The sequence below is a fragment of the Leptonychotes weddellii genome, chromosome 13, assembly GCF_054177405.1.
Source record: "Leptonychotes weddellii isolate Sample4059 chromosome 13, ASM5417740v2, whole genome shotgun sequence".
Classification (NCBI taxonomy): domain Eukaryota; kingdom Metazoa; phylum Chordata; class Mammalia; order Carnivora; family Phocidae; genus Leptonychotes; species Leptonychotes weddellii.
The window spans coordinates 15,126,366-15,153,188 of record NC_138381.1 but is presented as its reverse complement, the minus strand read 5'-3'; the positions used below and the strand labels follow the sequence as shown (position 1 = coordinate 15,153,188).

Sequence of the window (26,823 nt, the reverse complement as noted above, 5' to 3'; positions counted from 1 at the left end):
GACAGAAAAGAACTCTTTTACCAGGCCATCTGAGACTGGTGGGGATTTTAGCAAGCAGATACCACGTACCATTAAAAGTAAAAAAAAAAAAAAAAAAAAAAGAAATACCTAGAAGTCATTAAAGAGGTAATAACCACCCTTCCAGGGAAGAAATGGGGCCCTGGGCACAGTAACTACCCTCTGGGTAGAAGGAAAGCAAATGTTTGGATAAGTCCAGGTTGTAAGAGTTAAGTACTGACAAGGGTACTTAATTTTATTTAGGAGTTTATATTTCTTAAGCACCTGCTCTACTTCTGGAAAAATATCCTTTTAATAGAAAGTTCAAGTTAATGTGGATGCTGTTCTTAATAACTATTTTATAGAAAATGTAAAATATATATGAAGAGGCAAGTAAAAGCAATACGAAGAAAAAGACGTAACATATGGATATTCGTTCCATGGCTCAAGAAAGACAACCTTGGATTTCAGGTAAAGCCTGAACAAGCACCCCTTTCTTTATTTGTGCCAGCTACCTGGAAACAGGGAACCTCGGGGCTTATTTACCTCTACCTAGTTAACTTCAGAGCTTTTAACTCTTGTGTGTTATCTAAATGCTTGGGAAGAAAGAAAAGAAAGGAAAATCAAGAAAAGAGAAAATATGATCCACAATATGCTGAACGGGGGGGGGGGCATGGGAGGAAAAGACTGAATCATATGCATTCTCCCTTTAAAAAAAAAAAAGACTCGAGGGGCGCCTGGGTGGCTCAGATGGTTAAGCATCTGCCTTCGGCTCAGGTCATGATCCCAGGGTCCTGGGATGGAGTCCCGCATCGGGCTCCCTGCTAAGCGGGGAGCCTGCTTCTCCCTCTGCCTCTGCCTCTGCCTCTCTCTCTCTCTCTCTCTCTGACTCTCATGAATAAATAAATAAAACATTAAAAAAAAAAAAGACTCGAAATGAAAATACCTGATTTCATATTTACAAAATTAGAAACCAAATGATATCAAGCCATGAGAGGACACATTAGAAATGGCCCTTTCGTGTGGAGTTAACGGATTTAATATTTAATTTCCCTTCGTAGTTTGCTAAAATCACTTATAAATTCCAAAATGCCCAGTTTCCCACATTTTCCTCCATCAAAAACTATCCAAGGGGTGCCTCGGTGGCTCAATCGGTAAGCGTCTGACTCGGTTTCGGCTCAGGTTGTGATCTCAGGGTCATGAGATTGAGCCCCATGTGGGGCTCTAGAGCTGAATCTGCTTGGGATCCTTTCCCTCTGCACTCCCCCAACTCAGGCACACATGCTCTCTCTCAAATAAATTCTTTTTTAAGTATTAAAAAACCTAAGAATTCCATCCTGAGTCTGCCTGTAAAAATTAAATATCCCATAAAGATTGTGTTTTATTATTCAAGCGATTAAAGTCTTTTAAAATACACTGGGTTTCTTAATTCAGACCAGAACATAATCCCAGAAACCCTTACGGAAGACACAGAAAGTTCTGCTCCTTCAATGTTCTGATTTCCCAGTGTATAGGACATCCACAGAAAGACAACTACAATAGAAGAACAGTGAAATAATTTTTGAAAGCAAAGCACTAACCTAACCAAAACATCTGCGGAGGGCTCCTTTCATTTCAAAGCCCCTGCTCAAAGGAAAATCAATGTGCATGTGATTTCTACTCCTCTGGGCTCCTGGGGCTCCAGGGTGAAGCAGCTTTCAAAAGCTGGCTACCTCAGTCATTTCCTCAGGAACTGGGACTGACCACAGCTCGCCCCCAGCTCAGCATGGTCGCCGACATTCAGAGAGGGTCTAGGATTTGGAAGAGGACACGTTCACCCCAACTAGCGATACTGGCGGGTCCTTGCAGGACACACACGCTCCCGCACACTCAAGCCTGGGGCTTCTGCTTTGCTTTGTGCCTTTTGTGGGAGCCCAGGTGGACGGTGACGGGCCCCTCGTTCTGCAGCTGCTCAGACCCTTTTTGTATCTCCCTCTTCCCCCACCAGACCACCTCAGCGACCCAAGAGGCACAGGACACAGGGTCCATCGAAACCTGCGTCTAACATACCCAAATTAAGCCCCTCCAGGCAATTCACATGACCACTATTTTCTTCTTGCTCAAGAGCCAAAAATAGAATTGTGCTGACTTGCCCAGAGTGCTAAGGTTCTCGAGCAGTGGAATATCTACTTACTGAATATACAAAGCGTCCAAAAATACCTGTCTCAGGTTTTTCTTTAGAAAGCAGAATGTCAATTTAAAGGGCAGGGCTGCCCTCAGGTTAGCATTTCAAAGCCATGGCTCCGCTAGAAAAGCTCCAAGCAGAAGTTGAGAGTTTACTGAATACCAAACCACAGCAGGCGACCCGAACCCGGGCTAGCTGAACCTGGCTATCAGAACTCAGTTATCTGGCGGAGCACGTCCTCCCTAGGGCTGTCCTTCATTTCACCTCCAGGAATTCCTCTAGAAACCAGGTAATCCACCTGGCCTGAAGTCTCTGCAGATATCTGGTATATAACAATAAAAAGGTGCTCAGGGCAAGGGCTTGCCCAAACACACACCCACTGAGCTTGCGAATAATGAAAAAGAACCTTCAGCTAAGGAGATTACCTCAGGATTCTCACTCTCCAGCAGCACACCCACAACCAATAAATCCTTGAAAGTCCAGAAAGGGAAAGAAAAAAAAAAAAGGCTCTTTTCCTTAGTTCCCCTCCCCCCCCAAAGAAAAAAAGGCAAGGATCCTATTTCCTGTACCTGGACGACATGTCATGGACCTTAGGGCACAGGGGTATGTTTTAAACCAAAAAAATTAAAACTTCCAAAGTGAGAAGCGTTGGTATAAAAAATGTTTGGTGCAGCAAAATCCTGGAAAAAATGTAAATGTCCATCAGTAGGGAGATGATTAAATCAACTCTGGTAATCCTCTTAAAATGCACTAAAGGGGCACCTGGGTGGCTCAGTGGTTGGGTGGCTGCCTTCAGCTCAGGTCGTGGTCCCAGGGTCCTGGGATCGAGCCCCGCATCGGGCTCCCTGCTCAGCAGGAAGCCTGCTTCTCCCTCTCCCACTCCCCCTGCCGTGTCTCTCTCTGTCAAATAAATAAATAAAATCTTTAGGGGCGCCTGGGTGGCTCAGTTGGTTGAGCAGCTGCCTTCGGCTTAGGTCATGATCCTGGAGTCCCGGGATCGGGCCCCACATCTGGCTCCCTCCTCAGCAGGGAGTCTACTTCTCCCTCTGACCCTCCCCCCTCTTGTTCTCTCTCTCTCTCACTTTCTCTCTCTGAAATAAATGAATAAAATCTTTAAAAAATAAATAAATAAAATAAAATCTTTTTAAAAAATGCACTAAAGTACACATAATGTGAAATTCACCACCTTAATCATTTTTTTAAGAAATTTTATTTATTTGAGAGAGTGAGCGAGAGAACAGAAACTGGGGGAGGGGCAGGGGGAGAGGGAGAAGCAGGCTCCCCGCTGACCAGGGAGCCCAATGTGGGCCTCGATTCCCAGGACCCTGGGATCATGCATGACCTGAGCCGAAGGCAGACGCTTAACCTATGGAGCCCTGCAGGCGCCCCATGTTAACCATTTCTAAGTATACAGTTCAATAGTGTTAAATACATTCACATTACTTATGATACATCCTTTTTTATGGAGTATTATGCAGTCATTAAAATAAGGTAGATGAGGGCCGTCTGGGTGGCGCAGTCCGTTAGGCCTCTGACTCTTGGTTTCAGCTCAGGTCATGATCTCATGGGTCCTGGGACAGAGCCCCACCTCCCCATATTAGGCCCCTTGCTCAGTGCAGAGTCTGCTTAAAGATTCTCTCCCTCTGCCTCTCCCCCCACTTTCATGTGTTCACTCTTTCTATAGAAAATAAATAAATCCTTTTTAAAAAAGGTAGACAGGGGCGCCTGGGTAGCTCAGTCAGTTGAGCGTCTGCCTATGGCTCGGGTTGTGATCCCGGGGTCCTGGGATCTAGCCCCACGTCTGGGTCCCTGCTCCACGGGGAGCCTGATTCTCCCTCTCCCCACTGTTCGTGCTCTCTCTCACTCTCTCTCTCGCTCTCTTTCAAATAAATAAAATCTTTAAAAAAAAAAAAGGTAGACGTAAGTACAGATGTGGACCAATCAAGGTATACCATTTAGTGGAAAAAAAAAAAATCAAGTCATAAAACAATACCTAAATTACATTAAACTTAAAAAGAAAAAACAAGCATATTGCATTTTACATGCTTCTACATAGATATGTAAAATGAAGAGCTATGTAAAATTCATAGAAACGGTTAGGATGCACACCAAACATTCTGTCACTTGAATCCAGAAAAGAGCAGGGGATGATGGGAAGGCAGGGGGAAAATGTTTTTCAAAGTTCACCCGCCAGGTGTAGGTGCGCATTTTCAAAATCTCATACCTACAGGGAAGTGGATGAAAGTTTTTATTTCCTATGAACTAAGGGATAGTCAAAGTCATCAATCCTGGTAAATTCTGTCAAAGGCACTTTTGCTTTAGCCCTATTTCCCACTGGATTTACGTTCTTTTAACTAAAAGACCCTGGTGCCGGCATTTGCTAATTCATCAATGAGTTTATAGAAATACTGAAAGGATCTGGGCTAAACCTGTCACCACCAATAAACTTCAGGAAAGTTCATTACAGCCTCTGCTTGAAGTGGGTTATTCAAAAGATTTTGCAAGAAAGCAAAAAAAAAAAAAAAAAATCTAAATTTCTTCGCTATTAGTTAGATGTAAAGTGCCTTTTTTTTTTTTAAATGAAACATGTTTGGTGAATTCCAGTATATCAAACTTAAGAAATCACTTGCCCATTTAAGTGCTAAAACAAAGGATTCCTCGTTCAAGAGTAAAACACATAAAAGCTTTAGCATTCCTTTGGCATTTTATAAATACCCTTTTTTAGTAGCATCTCAACAATTCTGGCTTGAAGCAAAAGGATAGATTTTCTAAATTAGAAGTAATATTTTGAGTATATAATAGAGAACTTCCAAGTAATCTTCCTTTGTCACCTGAATAAGCCTTCTCAGTTTTCGCACATAAACCCTAAATCCTGCGTGGAAGCCTTTGTCCCTGAAACGCTATAGTTAACCAGCAGATCCGTTTTCTGCGGTTTCTTACTCATTTTACCAGCATTTATTTTCATCTTAAATACTAAATTTAAAATATTTGCAGGGCGCCTGGGTGCCTCAGTCGTTAAGCGTCTGCCTTCGGCTCAGGTCATGATCCCAGGGTCCTGGGATCGAGCCCCGCATCGGGCTCCCTGCTCTGCGGGAGGCCTGCTTCTCCCTCTCCCACTCCCCCTGCTTGTGTTCCTGCTCTCGCTATCTCTCTCTCTGTCAAATAAGTAAATAAAATCTTTATTAAAAAAATATATATATATTTGCAAATATTCTTGAGACTTCTAGCATTAGACAACACGGAAGAGAAAACTAGCAGCTCAAGGTATCTTGCATTTCTTAGGGGATTTGTACAGTTTCAAGATGCTTGCTTGCTTCCCTTGGAGGTCTTTGCTGGGAATTCTTACTACCCAAAGTTTTGAAGTACTGTTCTTGCTATAAGGCTTTAAGTCCATAGTTCTCAAGTGGGGCGATCTTGCCCCTTCTCCTCCACCACCACCAACACTGATATCTAGCAAGGTCCAGAGACATCTTTGGTCGTCACAAGTTGGCGGGAGGGTGAGGTAAGGGGTGGGTATCGGTGTCAGGGATGCTTCCAAACATCCTACAATGCACAGGACAGCCCCACAACACAGCACTTTGCAGCCCCAAATGTCGACAGCGCTAAGGTTGAAAACCTCGCTCCAGGTAAACAAGAGATTTTCCCCTCATCACCCTGTCCCCCTCTCACCAAGACCTAATCCTCTTCCAATCACCATAAACCTGCCTCCCCCCACGCCCCACGTCATCCAGGTGGAGATGGTGGAGGTCACTGCTCCAGCTACCCCGGCCCCCTGCTCCGGCTCACTGCTCCAGCTACCCCTCCACCTGCTGAGGAAGGGTGTGCGCGAAGGACTTCCTGCGTCCTGATCACAACTGCTCTCACATTCATTCCAAAGTGAAGCCACCGCCTGAGCATCAAACGAGTCTCACCAGACACCAGTTTCATTTAAAAGGGGTTTGGAATTATGAAAGGTACTACTTTCAACTATGACATACAACTAAGAGCCTCCCCCCGAAGTTATCACTCACAGCAGGCCTACTGGCTGTTGACCTTACATATAAACTCAGTCACAAATTCTCTTCTTGGGATAGACAGAAAGCAGAAACACACACAACGAATCACATCATTTCACCAATCCGTGTATTATACTAAAAGGAAGAGATCGGAGGAAGCTCTGGCCCTACTCCTCTCAAGGCCCCCCCATTTTTCACTAAGTTCACATCAGTGACAGCCAACAGCTTGCAGGATGTTCACCCAGGAATGTGCCACCAAAAAGAAGGGATTCCACAGCCCGGGAATGTGGGAAATGCTGGGTCAAATGCATGCGTGCATGCACACAGACTCATGCACACAACACTTTTCCTTCCTAAACTGCTGCTGTGAACTCTCCGTGAGAATCTTCATTCTGGGGACCCAGGCTGGGAGCACCCCCAAGAGTACTGGGAGGCCAGAAGCTTTTGGGTGAGGTATCTTTGGGACATGCTTGAAACAAAGTGTAAGCAGCTCTTCTCCCTGGGAGATGGTTATTAGCAAATAGGAATGCATTCTGGAATGGAGTGTGGGGGAGATGCTTCTGGCCCATCTTCCCGAACAACGTTTAACTCCGTGTTTCTCCCAGTGGCTCGGCTCCATGGGCACCTCCGCATCAACCCCGAGGACAACTCAAGAAGGAGTGAGCGAACAAATCTCCAAACACGGAGGAAGCATAATAAAAAGGTAATTCTACAGGGGCTCTGCCTTAACTTTAACACCGCAGAAGGGAGGATAAAGACATGGTTTGGCTGGCTCTACAGTTACTGCCAAAGGAGGCTACTTGTGTTGTAAAACACACAGGCGCACAAGTAGGTACACGTATATGCGGTCAAGGAAGAAAAATCAGGAAAGGGAGCAAGGTGTCTCTCAATGTTTACCTACTTGCAGCAGCCAGAGGCACCTCAGCGTCACGAAGCAAGCCCGAAATACCTTGCGGATCTTGACAACAGGAGAAATACTGGTGGACCCAGAAGCGGCAGCTTTGAACCTCAAAGATATTTGAGCCTGCCATCGACTGGCCGTAGAAATGACACCTATAAACCACAGTATGCTGTCGTGGTTAAAAGCATGGGCTTTGGAGTAAGACAAATTGTGGAGTGAGTCCTGGCTCTTCCCCTTAGAAGTTACAAGACTCTGGGCAAGTTACTTAACCTCTTCAAGCTTCTGTTTTCTCATGTGTAAAATGGGAAAAAATAAGATCCACTTCACAGAGTTATTGCGAAGGTTAAATAAAACAATCCAGGGGCGCCTGGGTGGCTCAGGCGATTGAATGTCCGACTCTTGGTTTAGGCTCAGGTCATGATCTCGGGATCGTGGGATCGAGCCCCGTGTCGGGCTCCGTGCTTAGCACAGAGTCTGCTTGTCCCCCTCCCTCTACTCCTCCCCCTGCTCTCTAATAAATAAATAAAATCTTTAAAAATAATAGTAACAATCCAGATAGGTACTTACTCCTACCCGGAATACCTGGGATATGGTTAAGTACTAATTACTGTGAGTTACTATAACATCAAAACAAGGTCAGCGAGAGGATTCTAGCACAGAGAAAGCCCTAGAAGAAATGAAGCCACAGCTCTGGTGCTCTCAGTTAGGGGACAACAAGATCGATGCCATTTGAATTCCCAACCACTACCTGGGATATAATGAGCACCCTTAAATGCCTCTTGCAGATAGGCAGCCCCGCAAGGTCTTCTAAGCACAATAAATGCAGAACAAATGTTTCCTATCCTCAATGACCTGAAATAAGAGCACTGTGTAACCAAAGAGGTTAGAGCTACATGTGAAATTCCAGCAGAGGTTGACAATATCCTAATGCTCCAGACGAGAACAGAAAAGTTTTACAATTCTGTGAGTCATCTAAAATCAAAAGCATTAAAGCCTAATTATTACCACTCAAGTGCTGAACTATGTGTTTCAACTTTCCCAAAATTAACATTGGCCAGATAAACCAGACTTGCCTTTTGCCAAACAGGTATGTACCTATGAGGGGCCCCAAACACGAGCACACACACACACACACGCACACACACACACACACACCCCTACCTGGGAGAGGCCTCAAATACACATCTATGTACACATGAGACCCTAAACATTAGGCTTGAATAATTCCTCCAGCCATTTGGCCAAACGTCCTACCTCCGGTGTGTCATTCCAATGCATAACTCAGACAATCGGCCTTTGCTATGCATTTATGGAGCAAATGCTAAAACTAAACATATTGTTTTTGTGATTTTGAGTAAACAGAAAATCAACAAAAGAGTCCAGCTCTACACTCAAAAGAGTTCCTACACCTTAGCTACTATGCTGAAGAATAGTAAAGGGTGTAGAAATTGGGATCAGAAAGATCCAGGCACGAATGTCAATTCCCAACAACTTAGCCTCGGCATATCTGTTAACCACTCAGAGCCTAAAACAGGGTAAGACCGCCCCCTTGTCGGGTCGTAGATGTTTCGGTAGGGGGTGCTTCACTAGCCCAATGCAAACTACCACCCATGTAGGGTTAGCAGTAACCCTGCCCTCCAAGCCACAGCTGAGTAGACCAGGACCAATTAGCCCGAGGTCTGGAGAAGCGGAAGTGGGACCGAGCAATACAGGTCATGTTACTAGTACTGTAGACGAGGATGTGGGAACACAGGGGCTGAGGGACAGCCATGTTTGCCAAGCGCAGCGGAAAGAGAACGCAGTTCTACCAAAGGAGAGGCACAAAGAGAGCAGAGGCCATGTGGCCCTGAAAGAACGCAGAGCAAGCTCAGTACGAGAGGCCATGGGAGCTCCCCCGGGCAGCAGTCATGGCCTCATCATCAGCTCCTTTTCTTCCAGTGTGAGTTTGAAAAGCTATGTCTTGATCACGTGTCCTGTGAAGGCAGGCAAACTCCAAACAATCTAGTGTTTTAATGCCTCCCCATGTGAATCTTGCGTAGAAGGAGCTACTGCTTCTCCCAGTCCGTTCTCTTAACCTCCGCCAGCGGAGCAATGCGTGTCCCCACCCGCCATATCACATGGAGGCTGCCATGTAGAGTTGGTGCTGATTCAGTTATCCGGCGATCCCGGGCAACGGTAGCTCATCCTGCCCTCACCCGTTCACCTGTTCACACACCCCACAGTCCTTCCGGGGGCCTTTCCCCTGAGCGCACACAGTCCCCATCGCCCACCCACTGCTGTCCTGTACTTTCACGGACCCACTTGTTCCTGCCTGTCCACTAGACTCGTGACCATCCATTTTCACTCTGCCTTCTGACGACTGCTGAGCACCTATCTCGTCTCGGACTCCTAACTTCTCCTGACACTTGGCATGCTCCAGAAAGGCTGGGGACTTACCACCCCACTGCATTCTGAGCTCACCTCCGACCCAGATAACTTCCATAGTTCCAACCTCTTTCTCCAGGGCTGACCCCATGGCCTTGCCCATCCTGAACACCCAGCCTTGTTTCTATTGCCCCAACCCCACCCCACTGCCCTTCCAGCAGTCTCTGACTCCTCAGCAGCTACACTCACGGGCCAGCCAGGCACCCCCACCACACCGGGCACAGGATTCTGCACCAAGCAGGGAGCTGACAGATCTAGCCGACAATTAAAAGTCCTATTCAGTGTGCCAGATTCATGTATCATACAACTCCTGAGTCCAAATTTCCAGCAAGATCTAAAATTCAACTAGGATTTCTGTGAAATGGAGTTTTCTTATAGAGAGATGGGGATGGTAAGCTATCTCATGTAACAGACATCATTTTATCATTAGCTCACTTAATCAATGCACATCCCCAAATTTAAAAAATATACTGGGGGACGCCGGGGGGGGGCTCAGTAAGAAGAGCATGTAACTCTTGATCTTGGGTTTGTTAGTTCAGAGCCCACATTGGGTGTAGAGATTACTTAAATATATTTTTTTTAATTTAAAAAATTATGGGGCACCTGGGTGGTTCAGTCATTTGAGTGTCAGACTCCTGATTTCCACTCAGGTAATGACCTCAGGATCCTGGGATTGGCTCCATGCTCAGCAGGGAGTCTACTTGAGGATTCTCTCCCTTTCCTTGCTCGCATAAGTGCACGCACTTTCTCTCTCTAATAATCATGTTTTAAAAATTAAAAATTTTTAAATGTTTTTAGAACTTTTTTAAATTAAAAAAATAAAAAATACACTGAAGTTTTGCACAGGCTCTTAGAGTTCAAACACAATACCCCAAGCTCCATCCCGAAACTCAATTTCTTATTTGGCCAAAGACCAAGACCTTCCCCCGAGACCTCCTGATCCAAGGACTCCGGGGTGGTTGCCTTCATCGTGTGCTGGAGAAGGAGGTGGTGTTGATGAACCATCCTTCCACACTTCTGTGTGAGGTGGCTCACTGGAACTCCTATTCTAAGGAAAAGTCATAATCAGAGAAAAACATGTATCATATGATCTCACTAATATGAGGAATTCTTAATCTCAGGAAACAAACTGAGGGTTGCTGGAGTGGTGGGGGGTGGGAGGGATAGGGTGGCTGGGTGATGGACATTGGGGAGGGTATGTGCTATGGTGAGCGCTGTGAATTGTGCAAGACCGTTGAATCACAGATCTGTACCTCTGAAACAAATAATACATTATATGTTAAAAAAAAAAAAGAAGAAGAAGATAGCAGGAAGGGAAAAATGAAGGGGGGAAATCAGAGGGGGAGACGAACCATGAGAGACGATGGACTCTGAGAAACAAACTGAGGGTTCTAGAGGGGAGGAGGGTGGGGGGATTGGTTAGCCTGGTGATGGGTATTAAAGAGGGCACGTACTGCAAGGAGCACTGGGTATTATACGCAAACAATGAACCACGGAACACCACAACAAAAACTAATGATGTAATGTACGGTGATTAACATAACATAATAAAATTTAAAAAAATAACAATGAGGCAAAAAGAATAAAATAAAATTAAAAAATAAAAAAAATGTTCCAAACCATAAAAAAAAAGAAAAGTCACAAGTCACCTCGATTCCCTGTCAGGCACGGAGGCAGAAATAGTGGCAGGCCAACTGCTCTGAGTCCTCATCTCTCATCAGATACTGACTCTCTGAACCAAACACGGCAGAGTCACCCCCAAGTGTCAATTTAAGGCCAGTCTTCATCACAAGGACTTAAAATAGATACCCCTGTCACATATCTCAGTATTACAATTATCTTCTGTTTTATCAGACTACAGGTGTCAAAGGGGTTAAGATACTAAAGGAGGAGTAATGCAGTTATGTAGCAACAGGAACACACTGATCTGGTCAGACCGTGTGTATGCAGAAATCAACAGTCAAGCCAGTGTGGACACCGGCGACCAAAACCGGTTCTGACCCCATTTGTGCTCACTGGCATCCCATGCAAAGCCACAGGGTGAGCCCCTGCAGAGTGAGGCAAGTTTTGGAGAATCAGATCACTCTGGAAGCAGAGGAAGCAGGTCCAAAACCAAGGGAAACGATGGAGACCCTTGCTACCCAACGTGTGGTCCAGCAGCAGATCACCATGACCGGCCAGCTTGTCAGACGAGCAGAACCTGGGGCCCACTCAGCCCTACTGCATCACTATCTGCATTATCTAACACATCCCCAGGTGAATTTGCATGCAACCTAAAAGTGTGAGAAATGCTATGTAGACAACAAGGGCACCCAGGACCAGGCATGGGACTCTGAGGAAGCGGTACAAGACACGAGCACCAAGCAGGAGCCGTTATTTGGAAAAGGCAGTATGACCTCAAAGCCAGCTCGTCCCTGGCCCAAATCCAAGGTCTGTCACTCACGAGCGTACCACCTTGGGCCAGTCACTTCACCTCTCTCGAGTCTCACCAGGGATGGTAATTATACTTCACAGGGGATGTTAAGTGTGAGCATCCAGCACATGGTAAACTTGTGATAAACACTGGCTCCCTGTCCATTCGGAAGCAGACACCAGCCTGGCACGGCTGTCTAGACCCAGTAGTGCAGAGAGATGAACTAGGAATATGTGGGAGAGAAAAGAGGTCCAAACCAGAGGAGCACGAGTTTCTCTAACCAGGAGACATCACATCGTCTTTACACTATCTTTACCAACCAAAAGGGGAACTCAACATCAATGAACAAGAATACTTCGGGGCACCAGACAGATTTCACTGCTAAATTTCGTTAGATGTCCATCCAACATTCCAGAACAGCCCTGTCCAATAGAAGAAGAATGAAAGCCATATATATAGTTTTAAATTTTCTAGCAGTCACATTTATAAAAGAAACAAAGGGGGGGTGTGGGGGGGGTAAATAAATTTTAAGTTAATAATTTTAATTGAGTAATAAATTGTATTCCACCAAAATAGCCTTGCTTCAACATGTAATCAATATGAAAAAGTATTAATGAAATATTTTACCACCTTTTTTTTTTTCTTTTGTATAAGTCTTCAAAACCTGGTGTGTATCCTAGACTCTTTTTTTTTTTTTTTTATTTGAGAGAGAGAGAGAGCACAAGAGGGGGGAGAGGGAGAAGCAGACTCCCTGCCGAGCAGGGAGCCCGATGCGGGACTCGATCCAGGGACTCCAGGATCATGACCTGAGCCGAAGACAGTCGCTTAACCAACTGAGCCACCCAGGTGCCCAAAACCTGGTGTGTATTCTATGCTTACAGCCCATCCCAGTTAGGACTAGCCACACTGCAAGCAGTCCACAGCAGCACGTGACTAGCGCCCACTACACTGACATTAAAATATCACCCAGAGATTCCTTCTCCACTCAATCTTCTATCACCACCAAACCCCAGTGTGAAAGACACTGACTATCTGGTCACTGCCCAGCAAATGCGGAAGCAGAGTGAAACTGTGGTTAACCTGCCATATTTTCACAATCAGGTTTTGTTTCTTTTAACTCCGGTTAACATAAATCACATCAACTAGACTATAACCATCACTGATTGGGCTGGATTTTTCTGGAAGCAAAGACAGTCGAAGTACGAGATAATAATGACAAAATTCATCTGACATTTTCCAGCTACGAGTGAATGTCCAGCCAAGTGGGAACTAGGACACTAGGTCCCCTCCTGCTTACATTTCCCCCACTTTAAACCAGGTAGAGGGCGGCTATCACTGAAGACATTACAGACGAGGCAGGAGACACTCAACTGTGGATTTTCATGGGCCAAAACAAACCAAAACAAAACTACTTAAAAATGAGCTAAGAGGCAGGACAGGAAAAACAACGCCCTCAACGATGAGAGAAGAATGTCAGAGCAAAGGCCCTTCCCCTAAACCAGGGAAGCTGAGGAACACAGAACAGCTAAGATTTGAGGGAGGACTTACCCCGTAGCAGGCACTCCGCTAAGCACTTTACATGCACTTAATCTTCGCAACAACCCTCAAGAAAAGCATGGCCTAGAATTTAAGGAACTTGCTCAAGGTCCCAAGTTGGCAGAATACAGCTCTAGGTCACCGAGGGCTAAGCAAACAGGTGTATGTCATCACTGAGAGCCAGGCAAAGGCCACTGAAAATCCCCGTGGACTGAGCCCCCAGACTTAACTAGAACACTAGGCATGATCACGTCTGAAACTAGAGACCTCAAACTACCTCTCCCACTCTTGCTCTGTTAAATCAGCAAAACAGTTAAAGACCAGCTTACCAATGAGCACCTGTGTGGTTCACAGGACGTGAGGACCGTATGTATGAGCTAGTGCCTACACCACCCAGCACATAACACTGGACGGCACAGAGACAGTCCGTAATGACGCAAGCTGCTTTAGACTGGGAGTCCAGCGTGCTGGGTTCTAGGTCCACCTACCCACCCCTCCCTCTCCCCAATTTGGGCTCACTGTAGAAAAGGAGGTAAGTTGGGGCGCCTGGGTGGCTCAGTCGTTAAGCGTCTGCCTTCGGCTCAGGTCATGGTCCCAGGGTCCTGGGATCGAGCCCCGCATCGGGCTCCCTGCTCTGCGGGAAGCCTGCTTCTCCCTCTCCCACTCCCCCTGCTTGTGTTCCCTCTCTCGCTGTGTCTCTCTCTGTCAAATAAATAAAATCTTAAAAAAAAAAAAAAAAAAGAAAAGGAGGTAAGTGTACATCTTTGAAGTATTTCCAGCTAAGGGAGCTTTAAAAACAAAAACAAAAAAAAATACAGGGCTTTGAATTTTCTAACTTAGTAAGTTTTTCAGCCACCTAATTATGATTCAGATCCCTAGAAAGAATTTGTTCCTCATAGAAGAAAATGATCAAAATCAATACCCATAATGAGACCAATGAGTCAGCCTTTGCAAAGCCAGAGTTTGTGTCCCAAAGAGGAAAAAAAAGGCTGAGTTGAGAAAACATTCAAGAACTACACCTTGATTTTATCTTTAGGCCTCTCTAAATCCTGCAAGATGCCTGGAATCTCTAATTATGTCAAGTTGTACTAATATCTAACCGAAAACAATACAAAACCTGCATTTTCCGTCCCTAATGACCATTGACTACAGGCCACTTAGGAGGGAGTACTTGGGGCAGGTAAAAAGGCCACTTTGAGTTTGTCTAAAAATGACTTATTTTAGTTTCCAGATTTAGATCAAGTAGAATTTGCTCTCCCCCTCTCATTCTAAAAGAGGAAAAATTCAGAACTTCCTGTCTGCAGAAGATGATTCAAAGAATTCTTTAAACTGTGTTTATTTATTATTGAGACAAAAGATTCTTCTCAGCACTACTTCCAATTTACTTTGAGTTCATCCTTCTCAAAGAATAAATAAAAACAAAAACATCCCGGTTCCATCTTCCTTCCTTTTTATATCCTCACCCTACACTGCCCAGTAAAACCGTACTCTTTTCAACCCGCTTTCTCCCACCGTCTCTGACCTACCGACTCTCTTCTCTCCATGCTGAGTGAAGTCAGGAAAACGGGGCTAATTACAAGGGAACCTCAACTGTATCCCAAACTTCCCCATTACGTGTTCTCACCTCGGGCGTCGTCAACTGCCACCTCTAACTTGAACCTTATTAGTGCTTTACCGCCTAGCACCTACCCGTGCCCTCTCTCAGGCTCCTCCTCCTAGCCTCCACACCCCTAAACACCTTCCAAGGTTTCCTCATGCCCACCAATTCTGCTCCCCGAAGCAGAACAGCCTAGTGGTGAGGAACCAGCTTCAAATTCTGCCTCTAGTATCGTTTATGAGCTGCCGGCCTTGGCCAGGGTCTTTGTTTCCCACCTGTACCTTGGGAATAAAAGTACCCAGCTCCTCTCACTGTTTCAGTATTACGTGAAATAACAAGAGGAAAGGCCTACCATGAGAGGCCGTGTCTGCAGATATCAGCTACTAAGATTACTTTCTGCCTCTCTGAAAATGTCTCGCCCTCCAATCTTCCAAAGCATGCATCTTAAGTTCTTCAGCCCCTCCTTCTTTAAGGCTTTAACTATATAAACCATTATCTTATGGAACCCCAAACTCAGCCTTTTTCACATCTTTCTTCTCTCATCTCTGTTTTATGCACATTCCTCCCAGTTTAGACCTCCAGCCCAAACAGATCCAGGCAACAAAGGACACCTCTATGGACAACTCAACCCAAACGTGAACTCACTGTATGGAGCCCCTTCACACTCACCCTCCCAATCTATTCTGCCTTCTGAATGCAGTATCTCACAGAAAAAAACAACCAGCAGCAAGTAACCTCAAGGAACAAACTTGGCACCGTCCTCAGCTCCTCCCTCTCTACCACCCCCCCCTTCTCATCGGGTACACACACCTGCCCCACCTACCACTCCATCCCACTGCAACGCCTGGGCTCAGGCCCTCTTCTCTCCTGGATTTGCTACGGTGGTCCCTTCATGTGACCTCCCTGCCTCCAGCCTGGACAGTCTCCATTCCCTCCTCAGACACTACCCCAAAACCTCTGTCATTTCAAGTAAGGCTTTCTGCTTCTACCACCTACACAAGGAAGTCCCCACTTGAGTGCACTGTACAGAATGACCTTCAGAAATCTAGCCCTTGACTGCCTCCTGATGTCATCTCCTACTCTCCCACACCCAACCCAGTTCTCCCGGCCCCGCTCTCTGGGCCCCACTCTCCCGGCCCCGCTCACAACACCAGGCTTGCTCAGTGCCTTTCCATAAGCTGCCCCATGGGACTAGCGCTCTTCCCCCACTCTCAGCTAGCTGTTCCTACTCTTAGTGTCTTGCACGATTCAGCACAAAAGCCACCTCCTCAAGGGCTCCTCCCTCTGGACACTGGGCATTAGGGAGCCCATTCACATTCCTATCATAGCATCTGTAGGCTAACTTCCCACTAGAGTGTTCGCTCTGGATTCCTTTTCTCTTGGTACTCTCAGTGCCTAGCACAATGTCTGGTGCTTAGGAAACACTCAGTACCTGCAAAACGGATGAAATAATCCCCAAATGAAGATCATTTCCCACTTCTCGGGCTCTCCTCTGTACAGCACCATAACCTTGGTCTGTTTGTTCTTCCCATTCCTGAACGCTATTTTATCCTCTAAAAAAATTTTTAAAAGTTAAAATTAAAAAAAAATTTGAGATTAAAAAAAAAGCTCCCCAAATCTCCCTACTTCATTGCCTAGATTTTGCTTAAATATTTTCATTTCCTTAAAAGGCATCAAACCTGAACAATAACTTCAGATATTAAAACAACACCCATATTTTGGCAGTCAAAAACTCAGACGAATTATAATTAATAATACGTTGTTTACACAACTCAGATTTCAACAAAGGTCTTCGGTACCACTTTCCAAAATTGTGATTCTGTTATCAATTTGGCGGGGTACTGAACCTGAAGACAAATGTAAAAATTAAACTGCCAAATGTTTCTGAAGAGATGAAAAATACTTGTTGTAGGAAATAAAGGATATTTTACCACTGGCAGTTTTCTGTTCCCACTTTTGGCTAATTCCGATTAGTTCTGGGTTATAAAGCATGTCATCCCGTTAGTGAGTGGTCCATTATCATAATCATCTCTCGTGTGTCTTCAGATAATGCTCCCTGCAATCTCTTACTTGGGAAGTCTTAACTGCAGCTGACAAGGCCAGATCGCGCTCAGGAGCTGCGAAGAAGAGCTGAAGGTGCTTTCATTCAGACTTCTAATTCTTAGGTACTGACCGTATGGCCCCGCCATGCCACTTCCCCCGAAGTATTTAGGGCACAGACATAAAAACTTACATTCAGACAAAAGCCGGTGTGCAAACGTTTACAGCAGCTTTCCTCGCAAGCACCCCCGCAAGCACCCCCAGGGAGAAGCAACCCAAACGTCCCGGGGAAATGGATAAACAAACTGTGGTATGTCCATATAGGGGTCTACAGCTTGGCAACAGAGAAACGGCCAGTACGGAGACGCGCGACAACATGGATGGATCTCAAATGCACTTTGCTAAGTGAAAGAAGCCATTTGTATGGCATTCTGGAGAAGACCAAATATAGGGACAGAACACATCGGTGGTTGCCAAGGGTTGCGGTGGGAAGAATCTGCCTACCAATGTACAGCAGGAGGAAAGTTCCGGGGGTGATGGAAACATTCCCTGTGGATAGTGGTGGTAGATACACAGCGCTATACGCTTGTCAAAACCTATAAAACTACACACCAGGGTACATTTTACTGGATGTAAATGTAAAAGTGGAAAAAGTTAATTATTTAACCATGACTCAGTTAAAGATCCATCCCTCAAATATAATTAACACACAGGTGTAGATTTCCTCAATGTTTACTGCAGATGTGGTTACTGTACAGATTAGGAAGAGATGTTAGGGGAATGAGGAGGGGGCAACCCCAAATCTTTTCCAGATACTTCCGGTTTCCCTTGCACTGGCAACCGTCCTGGGGTCCCACATCAGGACAACCTCTGCTCCAGCTGTGAACAGCTAGATGGGGAGTTCTAGCAAGGAGATGAGGGAGGTTATTCAAACCCAACAGAAGACAGACCCAAGAAAGCATTTCAAGAGAAGAAAAAAAGGAGGACGGGAGACACAAATCTGAAAATTCTAACTCATCCTAGTCAAAGGTGTATGTAGAAAATTCCACCTACATGTTGGCTGCCTCCCTCCTAAACCCTTCTTTAAAAAGGAGTCAAGGTAGACGGGGGCAGGGAATCTCTTTGTGAGAAAAGGGGGGCGGCGGGAGAGAAACAAGCCTCCTCTCCTGAAGCAGGATGCTGAAGAGTCCTAAAAGCCCTGGGTCTCGTGTTTCTTAACGTGGAGAAAATAATTCCAAGTAAGCAAATGATGAAAACAAAGGTTCAACACCCTGTGACACTTCCCAGTGTACCCTCATCAGCCAAACCCCCACATCCCTCCTCCGGAGGGGATGGCCAGCTTGTCATCCTCGGAGCCTGCCGCAGGCAATCCCTGGCAGGCTCCAGGTGTGGCCATCCGCATGGCGACAGTCACAGCGAGGACACAGGCCCGGCCCCACGTGTGGGTGCCACCCGGTTCCCTCCTGGCTCTTCCAGGAAGGAGAATGCTGTTGCTCATTCTCCACACTCACATTCACATTCCCAAGCCCAGAAAACTCTCCGTTCCTGTCCCCGTCCCCGGAGACCTGGGCCTGCTACATTGTTATACCTCAGCAGGAGACCGCCACCTGAGACAAACCTCAGTCCACAGATGAGCTCCTGATTGCTGCCCCGGAGAACCAGCTCTCCAAGCTTAAACAGCCCTTGCAGCTGGAAAGACTGGCCTAAATGCAAAACAAATGCGATTTTCCAGGAGCCTTCTGGCGGGGGGGGGGGGAGGAGGAGGAGGAGTAACAAAGCTAAAAACGACGGAGAGAGTAAACCAGAACATTCTGTGACATGCAATGCCTTACAAAAAGGGCTCTTAAAACATACTATCAAGAAACATTCATTGCACGGGGTTAGCTGTCAAAGTTAAATAAAAATCACTGACTTTCTAAAGACAGGAGTGAAGGACTAAATTATAAAACAGCTTATTGTATTAAGCTCATTAAGGTTTATCATATCAGCCATCTGAGTTTTAGTTGGCACCAGAAAAGCAGGGGCAGCATATCATACAACGTGGACTGCGATCTGCTTTGCAAGCAGATTTCTACCACACTCAGACACAAAACCTCTGGCAGTCGAAAATGATGTAGAATTGAAACCCAATTTTAGCACAGTGATTTGTAAAGAATTTTGTTCCATCATGTAAGCTATTTACTGGCATATCAGGCCAAGATTACATTTATCTTTATTAAATACTACACAAAGTAGTCTGAGCTAACCATGCCCTCGCTTCCCTTTTGCCAGCCTTATCACACACTGGATGCTCTGCAATCACATGAAAAAAATCCTTAACAATACAAACCCTTGCATACTTGACACCCTTCACTGCAGACACTCTGCCCACCAACTGCCAGCACACAACTTCACATATTCTAAGATCCTCGGCATTTCTGAAAAGACTCGACTCTGCACAAATCCAGGAGGAACAAAATCCCCTCTTCAAAGTAGGGGACAAATGTATTTTCAATCCTGTCCTCTATGGGCTCCTCTTGACTGTACTTCTACCAAACCAGGACACCGAACGAGTTCTCTCTGTCGCTGAGATCATACTGGATAGGATTCTGGAGCTGCTTGGTTTCCTGTTTGGGGAAGTTGCAGCTCTTTGCACCAGGAACCCCAAGGCAAAATGTTCAGTGTTCCCCCTGTAAGCGCTCACTGCCTTTGTTCTTCACTTTGCTAGACTCCTTACTGCTTTCTTCTCCCTGCTCCTCGAAAACCTCTGGTTTTGGGGGGGGTGCGTAAAAATGCCAGCTCGAATTTAACTGCAAGCTCTCTAAGGCATCAGACATTTTCCACCATCCACTGCTATAAAGCTTTGAGTTAACAGGCATCTTTACACAGATGAAGCCAGACTAGCCGGTTTCCTCCTGGTACGGCATTAGCATTCCACGTTAAAATGTATACCACCAATAATCCAATGGCAAACTCACCGTCAACAGCCCCCAAAATCAATAAAAGCCATTCCACCACTTGCCTCGGAGTTGACAAACCTTTCAGGTTAACACAGAGCACAAGGTAAAAGGAAGGTGATGAATGAACAAAAGGCAAATCTACCTTCAGACTCCTCAAATCCTAAAAAGGAGGCTAGGCTGCCTCGATTTGGCCAAGTCCTTCCTTTTTTTTTTTTTTTTTTTTTGATCATCATCGGGATAATGCTACATGTGTGCTGCTTTAGTCTTATGCAAAGCAGTGCATTCTCCACAAGGCCCTGATGCCTACCATTCTCTAAACTTGCCTCTTTCCAGGCCTGCCTCTTTCTAAAGGACTAGCCACATGCGAGTTAATGAAGTCATTCTGATTTTGTCTTGATAGCAATACCATCATAAAGTCACTCTAATCCCATTAAACCTGGATAACATTAAGAGTATTCCTTCTCCACTCTGAGCCCCAAATTATCTCCAGGGTACCAATCCACTGTCCATCTGTCTCTGCATGGACCTTCAAATAAACACTTAAATTCATGCTCAAAATATCATATCTCACCTTGTGAACCTTGACCTTTTGGAAAGACTTTGGCCCAATGTTCAGTTACTGTCACACGGTTGCATTCTCTGCAAATATGAAAGGGTTAAAAGCAGCCCCAGTCAACAGGCCTACAAGGAAAAAAAAGACAGCATGTATGCCTTACAGTATCACTGGAATGCATTTATGCTCATTTCCTAGAACAATACTGTTACCTTTTGGCCTTCATAATAGTCAGAAGTATCCCCAACACCCTTTAGTAGCTTCTAAAAGGAAAAGCACAAAACAGAACATACCCTGCAAGAGAGAAAAAAAAAAAAAAAAGGCATGCAAAGTAGCATTCTCCAGCAACAAACAAACTACCATTACAAATCCATCAGTTCATTTTGGTTTTGTTTTGTTAGAAACACAGAGAAAGAGAGAGAGAGACTGCATAAACCAAGTGTCCCCACCCTAGCAAGGCACATTTTTTTCTTTAATAAGGGTCATAAATCTCAGCTCCTTGTCCATCCCTTAAGCAAAAGAAAAAGGCAGGAAAAGCCCAAGTAATCTCAGACCTTGCAAACCTGCACATTTTTTTCCATCTTCTCTACACAGAATCTTTTAGGGCTCCATTAGTCACGTACCAGTGCTGTGTGGTGTCTAAGTGTGCATTCACATACTGTGTTGGGATGGTACCTTCCTGCAAGCTCCTCTGCTTTTGGCTGCCATGAAGGGAGGAAGCTGCTATCCCACTGTAGTAGCTCAGTGACTGCATTGTGTTCAGGAGCTGATCTGCCTCAAACCAGTTTCAGCCGGTTCTGGTCACCCTACATAAAAAAGCTATGGCAACCCTCGCTGAGTTGCCAACAAGTCCCTGAAAATCATCAGCACAGAGGGGATCTCGCTAGGGGTTGCTTTTCCCTTTTAGGTCTTCGTGAGGAGGGGAAGGTCATCGTGTGTCCCCCCCCACCACCACCACAACACAAGCACACAGCCTTGGAAATGCTCACCTCACAAGCACCCCAGAGCCCCTCAGGGCCCATCCCCCCTGCCCGTCCACCCCAAAGCCCACCGCAGACACTGTTTCCCCCTCCTTCTCCTTCCCCCACTTACCTCCCACAACCTGGCTCACACCTTTGTGTACGTGTGTGTCAGTGTGTGTTCTCTGTGCTGGTGGCTGACAAAGAGCCCCCAGGAAAGCAATCTATGTGTGTTTCCTCACACTGCATGCGTCGGCTGCGGGAGCGGCCTCGGCCTCCTAGCAGAGTGGTGCTGGCTTGTTGACCAGGCTCCTCTCTGCCTGTCACCCCCACCCCACCCAGCCCCCTCCTCCCGTCCCTCTCCTCGCTCTCCCAGCCCTGTCACCACCACCAGCAGCCCCCCCAGTCTCCTCCTCCTCCTCCTCCAACCTTCTCTTCTTTCAAGCACCTGGGGGGGGCGGGGGGAGAGAAGTCCAAATCCCTTCACCTCGGGGTAGGAAACTAGGGATGCCTGGGGTGGGGAGGGGGGGCAAGTGAAGGGGCAGTGAGAACGAGGGGCACAGAGGCCTTTAAAGAATCCTCTGCGCACCGCCAGCGCTGGAGGGGGTAGGAGCGAGCTCCTGCGCTCACGTGGCCCCCCTCTCTGAACCTGTGGGGCCTAGCGAAACCGGCTCGTCCTCGGCCCCCCCAAGGAAGCTGGCGGGGCGCGAAGGCCAGCCGTCCCCAAGGCCAGGGTGGGACAGGCCACTGCAGTCAGGCCAAGGGGCCTGAGCCTCACGCGCTCGCCCCGGCCCGCAGGGGTGGGCCCGAGGGGCCGGCGCGCCCGCCTCTCCCCCGCAGCCCACCCGCGCGCCCCGGCCTGCGCTGCCCTCGCCCCTCGCTCGCCCCCGGCCGCCCCTCGCCGCCCCCCGCCCCGCGGGCGCACACCCACCCCCTTCCCGGGGTTGGCCTTCGCAGCGGTCAAGCCCGGGCGTCTGGGCCGCAGCTCGGATGACCTTTGTTCAGCGCGGCGCCGCCGGCTGCTGCTGCTGTCGTCGGAGCGGCGGCGGCGGCTTCCATGTTACGGGCGTGTCATCTGCATTCCCGCGGCCGGGCTCTGTGTGTGCGCGTGCGGTGGAGCGGCCTCGCCGCCGCCCGCCGCCCGCCGCCGCCGCCTGCCGCCTGCCGCCTCCCGGGCTGCCGGCTCCCGCGCCCCCGGGCCGCCCCGCCGCCGCCGCCGCCGCCGCCGCGGCCTCGCCGTGCGCCCGGCCCCGGGCCCCGCGCCTCCCCGGGCGGCGCGCTCTAGGCCGCTCGGCGGCGGCGGCGGCGGGGCGGCCCGCCACGCCGGGGCCTACGGCTGGGGGTGCGGGCCCTGCGGCGGCGGCGGCGGCGGCGGCGGCCCGAGCGGCGAGCGAACAAAAGGGAGCGCGGCAGAGGGGGAGGGGGCGGCCAGTGGGGGAAGGGAGGATTCGGGGAGAAGGGAAGCGAGAGCGCGAAGCCCCGCAGCCGGCGGGCGCGGACGCCCGGCCGGCGCCGACTCCGCGGCTGCGAGGGGAGCCCCGCGGACCTGCCAAGTCTCGCCCATATGGGGCTGCTGCATGGCAGCTTGGCCCCGGAGAGCGGGCTGGTGGTGCTGAGGGGATGGAGGGAGGGCTGCTTTTTTTTTTCCAAACGACATTTCGGGCTCTCACCCAGTCCTTTCCATGGCCCCAAGCCGCAACTTACTCGAGTGGAAGGAAGCAAGGCCTCGCCAAAGATGGTTGAAAAAGACCGTGAGCCTCTACCCAGGATCTTGAAGCCAAGGTGGTGTTTTGTTATCCTCGTAATGGTGGCAAATAAGCAAGAAGAGAGCACGCTATCTTCAGATAAATTAATCTGAAATTCTCCCTGGAGCTGGAAGAAGGGGTCTCCTCTGTTTAGTTAGTGGTTTGGAGCCCTTTTCGCCTTAAACTGAGCCACAAAAGAATGGAAGACACCCCCTGGGGTGGGGAGAAAGCCCTGGTGTAAAAGACACACGTTTTGCTTTCAGAGAAAAAGCCACTGGGGCCAGATTGAAACATGGCATGTTCAGTTCTTGTAGGATTTTTTTTTTTTTTTTAATGGGGGAATGATATTGAGTAAACAAGATGTAATAGCTCGGTCTTTAAATTCAAGAAGGGAGATGGTGTACAGATACAGCAAGCACATATTGTACATACAGCAGGTGGTCATAGCCTACAGAACGCAGAAAGATACATATATAAACCCCGTTCAGACCACAGAGGTGTGTATAATCGTTAACACGTCCAAGAAGGAGACAATATGTTACCAACAGATCAGGTATGCTCTTTATCCAGCCCTGGGTCCTGGGTCCTACCTCTTTCACGGAGGTGCACTCAATTGAAAGGCTTTTTGAAAGAAGAGAGAAACCCCATGTCAAGCTAATTGTGCTTGCCCTGGAACTAGGACAAAATGGAAGAGTCTGAAAAAAATGTCACCATAAGCTCTTAAAAAGGCTCACTTGTGTGTGAACCGGGTGGACTCTAAAGATAATATTACTCGACTAGCACGGAAGACTCCCAGCATGGGAAGCTGTTGCTGTGTATTATATTTTAAATTAGATTAATTGGTTCATATTTGCAAAGTATGCTGAAAAGTTGTTATGGTTGGGGTTTTTTTTTTTTTAAATCTCAGTATGCCTCTCCTTTGCATTAACTTCCATTGAGGAAGCCATTGTTCTCTATTATGGGGACACTATGATGTAAATTGAAAGTAGCATTTTTGCTATTTAAGACTTTTCATGTAAATGAACCGAATCATTGTCTGACGGAAGAGTTGTTGGTCTTTCATTGCAAACGGCAAATTGTTTGGAGTTGCACGTAAATTGGCACACATATTTACACGTGTTTAGAAAGACCTCTGTAATCTGCAAATTTTGACAGCCAGGGCATCACATTTATCAGTGTTACAAGATGATGAAACTGAAACTCTCATCTTCTTTTAGCCTAAAAACCGTGCCAGAGCTCTGTGGGTTGAGTTTCAACTTTACCTGGGCTTGATTCCATTTGAAAGGAGGCCTTTTTTCTTCTCCCAAAGGTGGGCCTTTATTAGCTTGCATGTAAAAACATTCCAGGCATTGAAGAGTATACAAGGACCTACTTATCTCAAATCTTGATGCACTACACATATCCTGATATATGAAATTTCATAATGCACATATCCTAGTAAATCCTAGGTTCCCTAGATTTGGAATCTTTGTTTACTTAAAATGCTCCCTTGCCCTGCCCCCATTCCTTCTCTTAGGAGTTGAAAGCACAGCACAGCAGTCTTTGAATGGTTACACGAATTGTATTACCAGACTAAAGTCTGGACTTCTTATTTTTATCATAAAGAGGCTTCAGTTGTACAACTGCCTCGTGGCCTCGTAATGCCAAATACTTTTTGAGCAAAGCTTTTTACAAAGCCCAGTATTTTGGTCAAACTCGCTGGAGGAAATTAGTTTGAAAGCACAATTCATCATTTGCACAAACGGCGACAGATAACATTGCATCTGCTTTTAAAAACCATAAAAACCGAAAATAAAAATAATAATTTCTTGCACATTGTCTCAGTTCTATTTTTACAAAGAGGATTTTAGAGAAACCCTTTTGCCAGGTAGACCAACAGTAAAAGCAAAGCACCCATCCTAGCCCATTCTAGAAGATTACTGAGTTTCACAACAGAAAAAAACAAAAAAAAGGCACTATTTAGTGTAAAGTTTTTAAAAAATGACACTACCCCTCTACCAAAAAATGAACACAAAGGTTCATTCTATTATTCTACATACATAAGGCTATCTTGGGCACCATTCTGCTCTGGGCAACAATAGAAGTAACTTGACTGCACGAATGAAATAAACGATTATTTGAGTGCTGTAGATAAGAAAGAACAGAACAAAGAAATCACATTATTCTTACGCCAACTAGAAACTAAAGGAATTCCAAATCCTTTGGGATTTTGTTGGTGTTTTTATTGCTAACTCTCAATGTCTTAGCTTTTCCTCCAATCAGTATGTTGCAAAATCCCAGCTTTTCTTTTTTTTTTTTTTTAATCCTTTTGTGGTTTGAAACCGGCTTTGCAAGCACATATAGATATCAGTCTACACGTAATACTTCACCTCCAAATTCCACTATGAATTCGGAAATTCCTTTGTTAGACAGAGCACACAAAAGGTGTGTTCCTTGAGGAAAAGGAGACCAAAAAACGAGAAGAAAAACCTTTTCTTTATCTCACCATCAAAAGGCCTTACGAACCACTCCTAAACTGGCAGCTTCCTGACCTGAGCTACCCATTTTTTACCTCAAAACTAAGGTCGGCCTAGGCAGTTACAGAGTTTAACAGGTTACATTTGCTGGCTTGTTTTTAAAGGAATGATTACACTATCCAACACTAGCCTTATAATCTAAAGATCTGTAGCTGAGTGACCAGCAAAGAAAAGAAAATCCATCTTTTTTAACATCAAAATATTGATAGAATCGGGATTTTTTTTTTGGTGTATTTTCCAAAAACATACCCTTGAAATAAACCATAATCAGACTGAGGGGAGGCCTGGGAAAGGGTCCCCCTTTCCTTTGTTAGTGATTTTATAAAGAGATTTTTCTGTAGCAAATCGACATCCCCTTTCTTGACCCTTAGTTTGGAAATGCCTGCAAAGCCCTTTCACTCAGAGACCTGAATGTGGGGGAAGAGGGGTGTCTGTCTGTGAAAAGATAAACTGGGGCATATTAAAAATTTCAAGAGTTTATCTGAGCAAAAATCAACTCAAATTGGACAGTGCCAAACCGGAAGTGGTTAGGAGCGCTCCACCTACAGGAGCCCAGCGAGAGACAGAGAAGGTGCAGAAACAAAGAAAGGAAATTATGTGATTGGCTACAGCCTACAGCTCAATCGGCTGTTTGTGATTGGGTGTCCTTAGCTTTTCCATTATGTAACCTTGAGGTATTTACAGGCTTAGATTTTGATTTGCCTACGTGAGCCGCCGTGTTATTCGAGCAGGTGCCTCAGTCTCTTGGCCTCCTTGTTTAACTAATTTAACAGTTCAAAGTTGGACATTACCTAGGAGGCCCATTGATATCTGAATGACTTCCTGAGTCCTGGCTACTAGATGGATCCGCTAAGGTTTATCTCCTACTGTCACTTTAGGGCCTAACTGCTGGAGAGCCAGGCTTGCCCAAGGAAAGAGAAGGATAGGGACCAAGGAAAGTGTTGTTTTATGAACTCTAGAGAATTCAAGAAAAGCCAGACGTATGGAGTTTGGTATACCAGCATAGAAATCATCTTCAGGAATGGTGGGCCAAAGGGCAAGGCC

At 46.5% G+C, this 26,823-nt stretch overlaps 1 protein-coding gene across 12 annotated transcripts in view; it reads right to left on the bottom strand.

Annotated features, from left to right (window-relative positions):
• Nucleotides 1-22,684, bottom strand: part of ZNF532 (zinc finger protein 532) — a 104,446-nt gene extending 81,762 nt beyond the window's left edge. The window contains exons 1-5 of one of the 12 annotated variants that reach the window (XM_081801100.1): nucleotides 22,450-22,683; nucleotides 21,652-21,796; nucleotides 21,235-21,393; nucleotides 20,772-20,853; nucleotides 20,578-20,645 (exon numbers count right to left, since the gene is read on the bottom strand). In XM_081801100.1, the coding sequence (XP_081657226.1) occupies nucleotides 20,578-20,645; nucleotides 20,772-20,785 (82 nt within the window). In that variant the 5' untranslated portion in view covers nucleotides 20,786-20,853; nucleotides 21,235-21,393; nucleotides 21,652-21,796; nucleotides 22,450-22,683. The other 11 variants (XM_081801105.1, XM_081801101.1, XM_081801102.1 and 8 more) reach the window with 11 other exon arrangements.
• Between the last annotated feature and the right edge of the window lie 4,139 nt (nucleotides 22,685-26,823).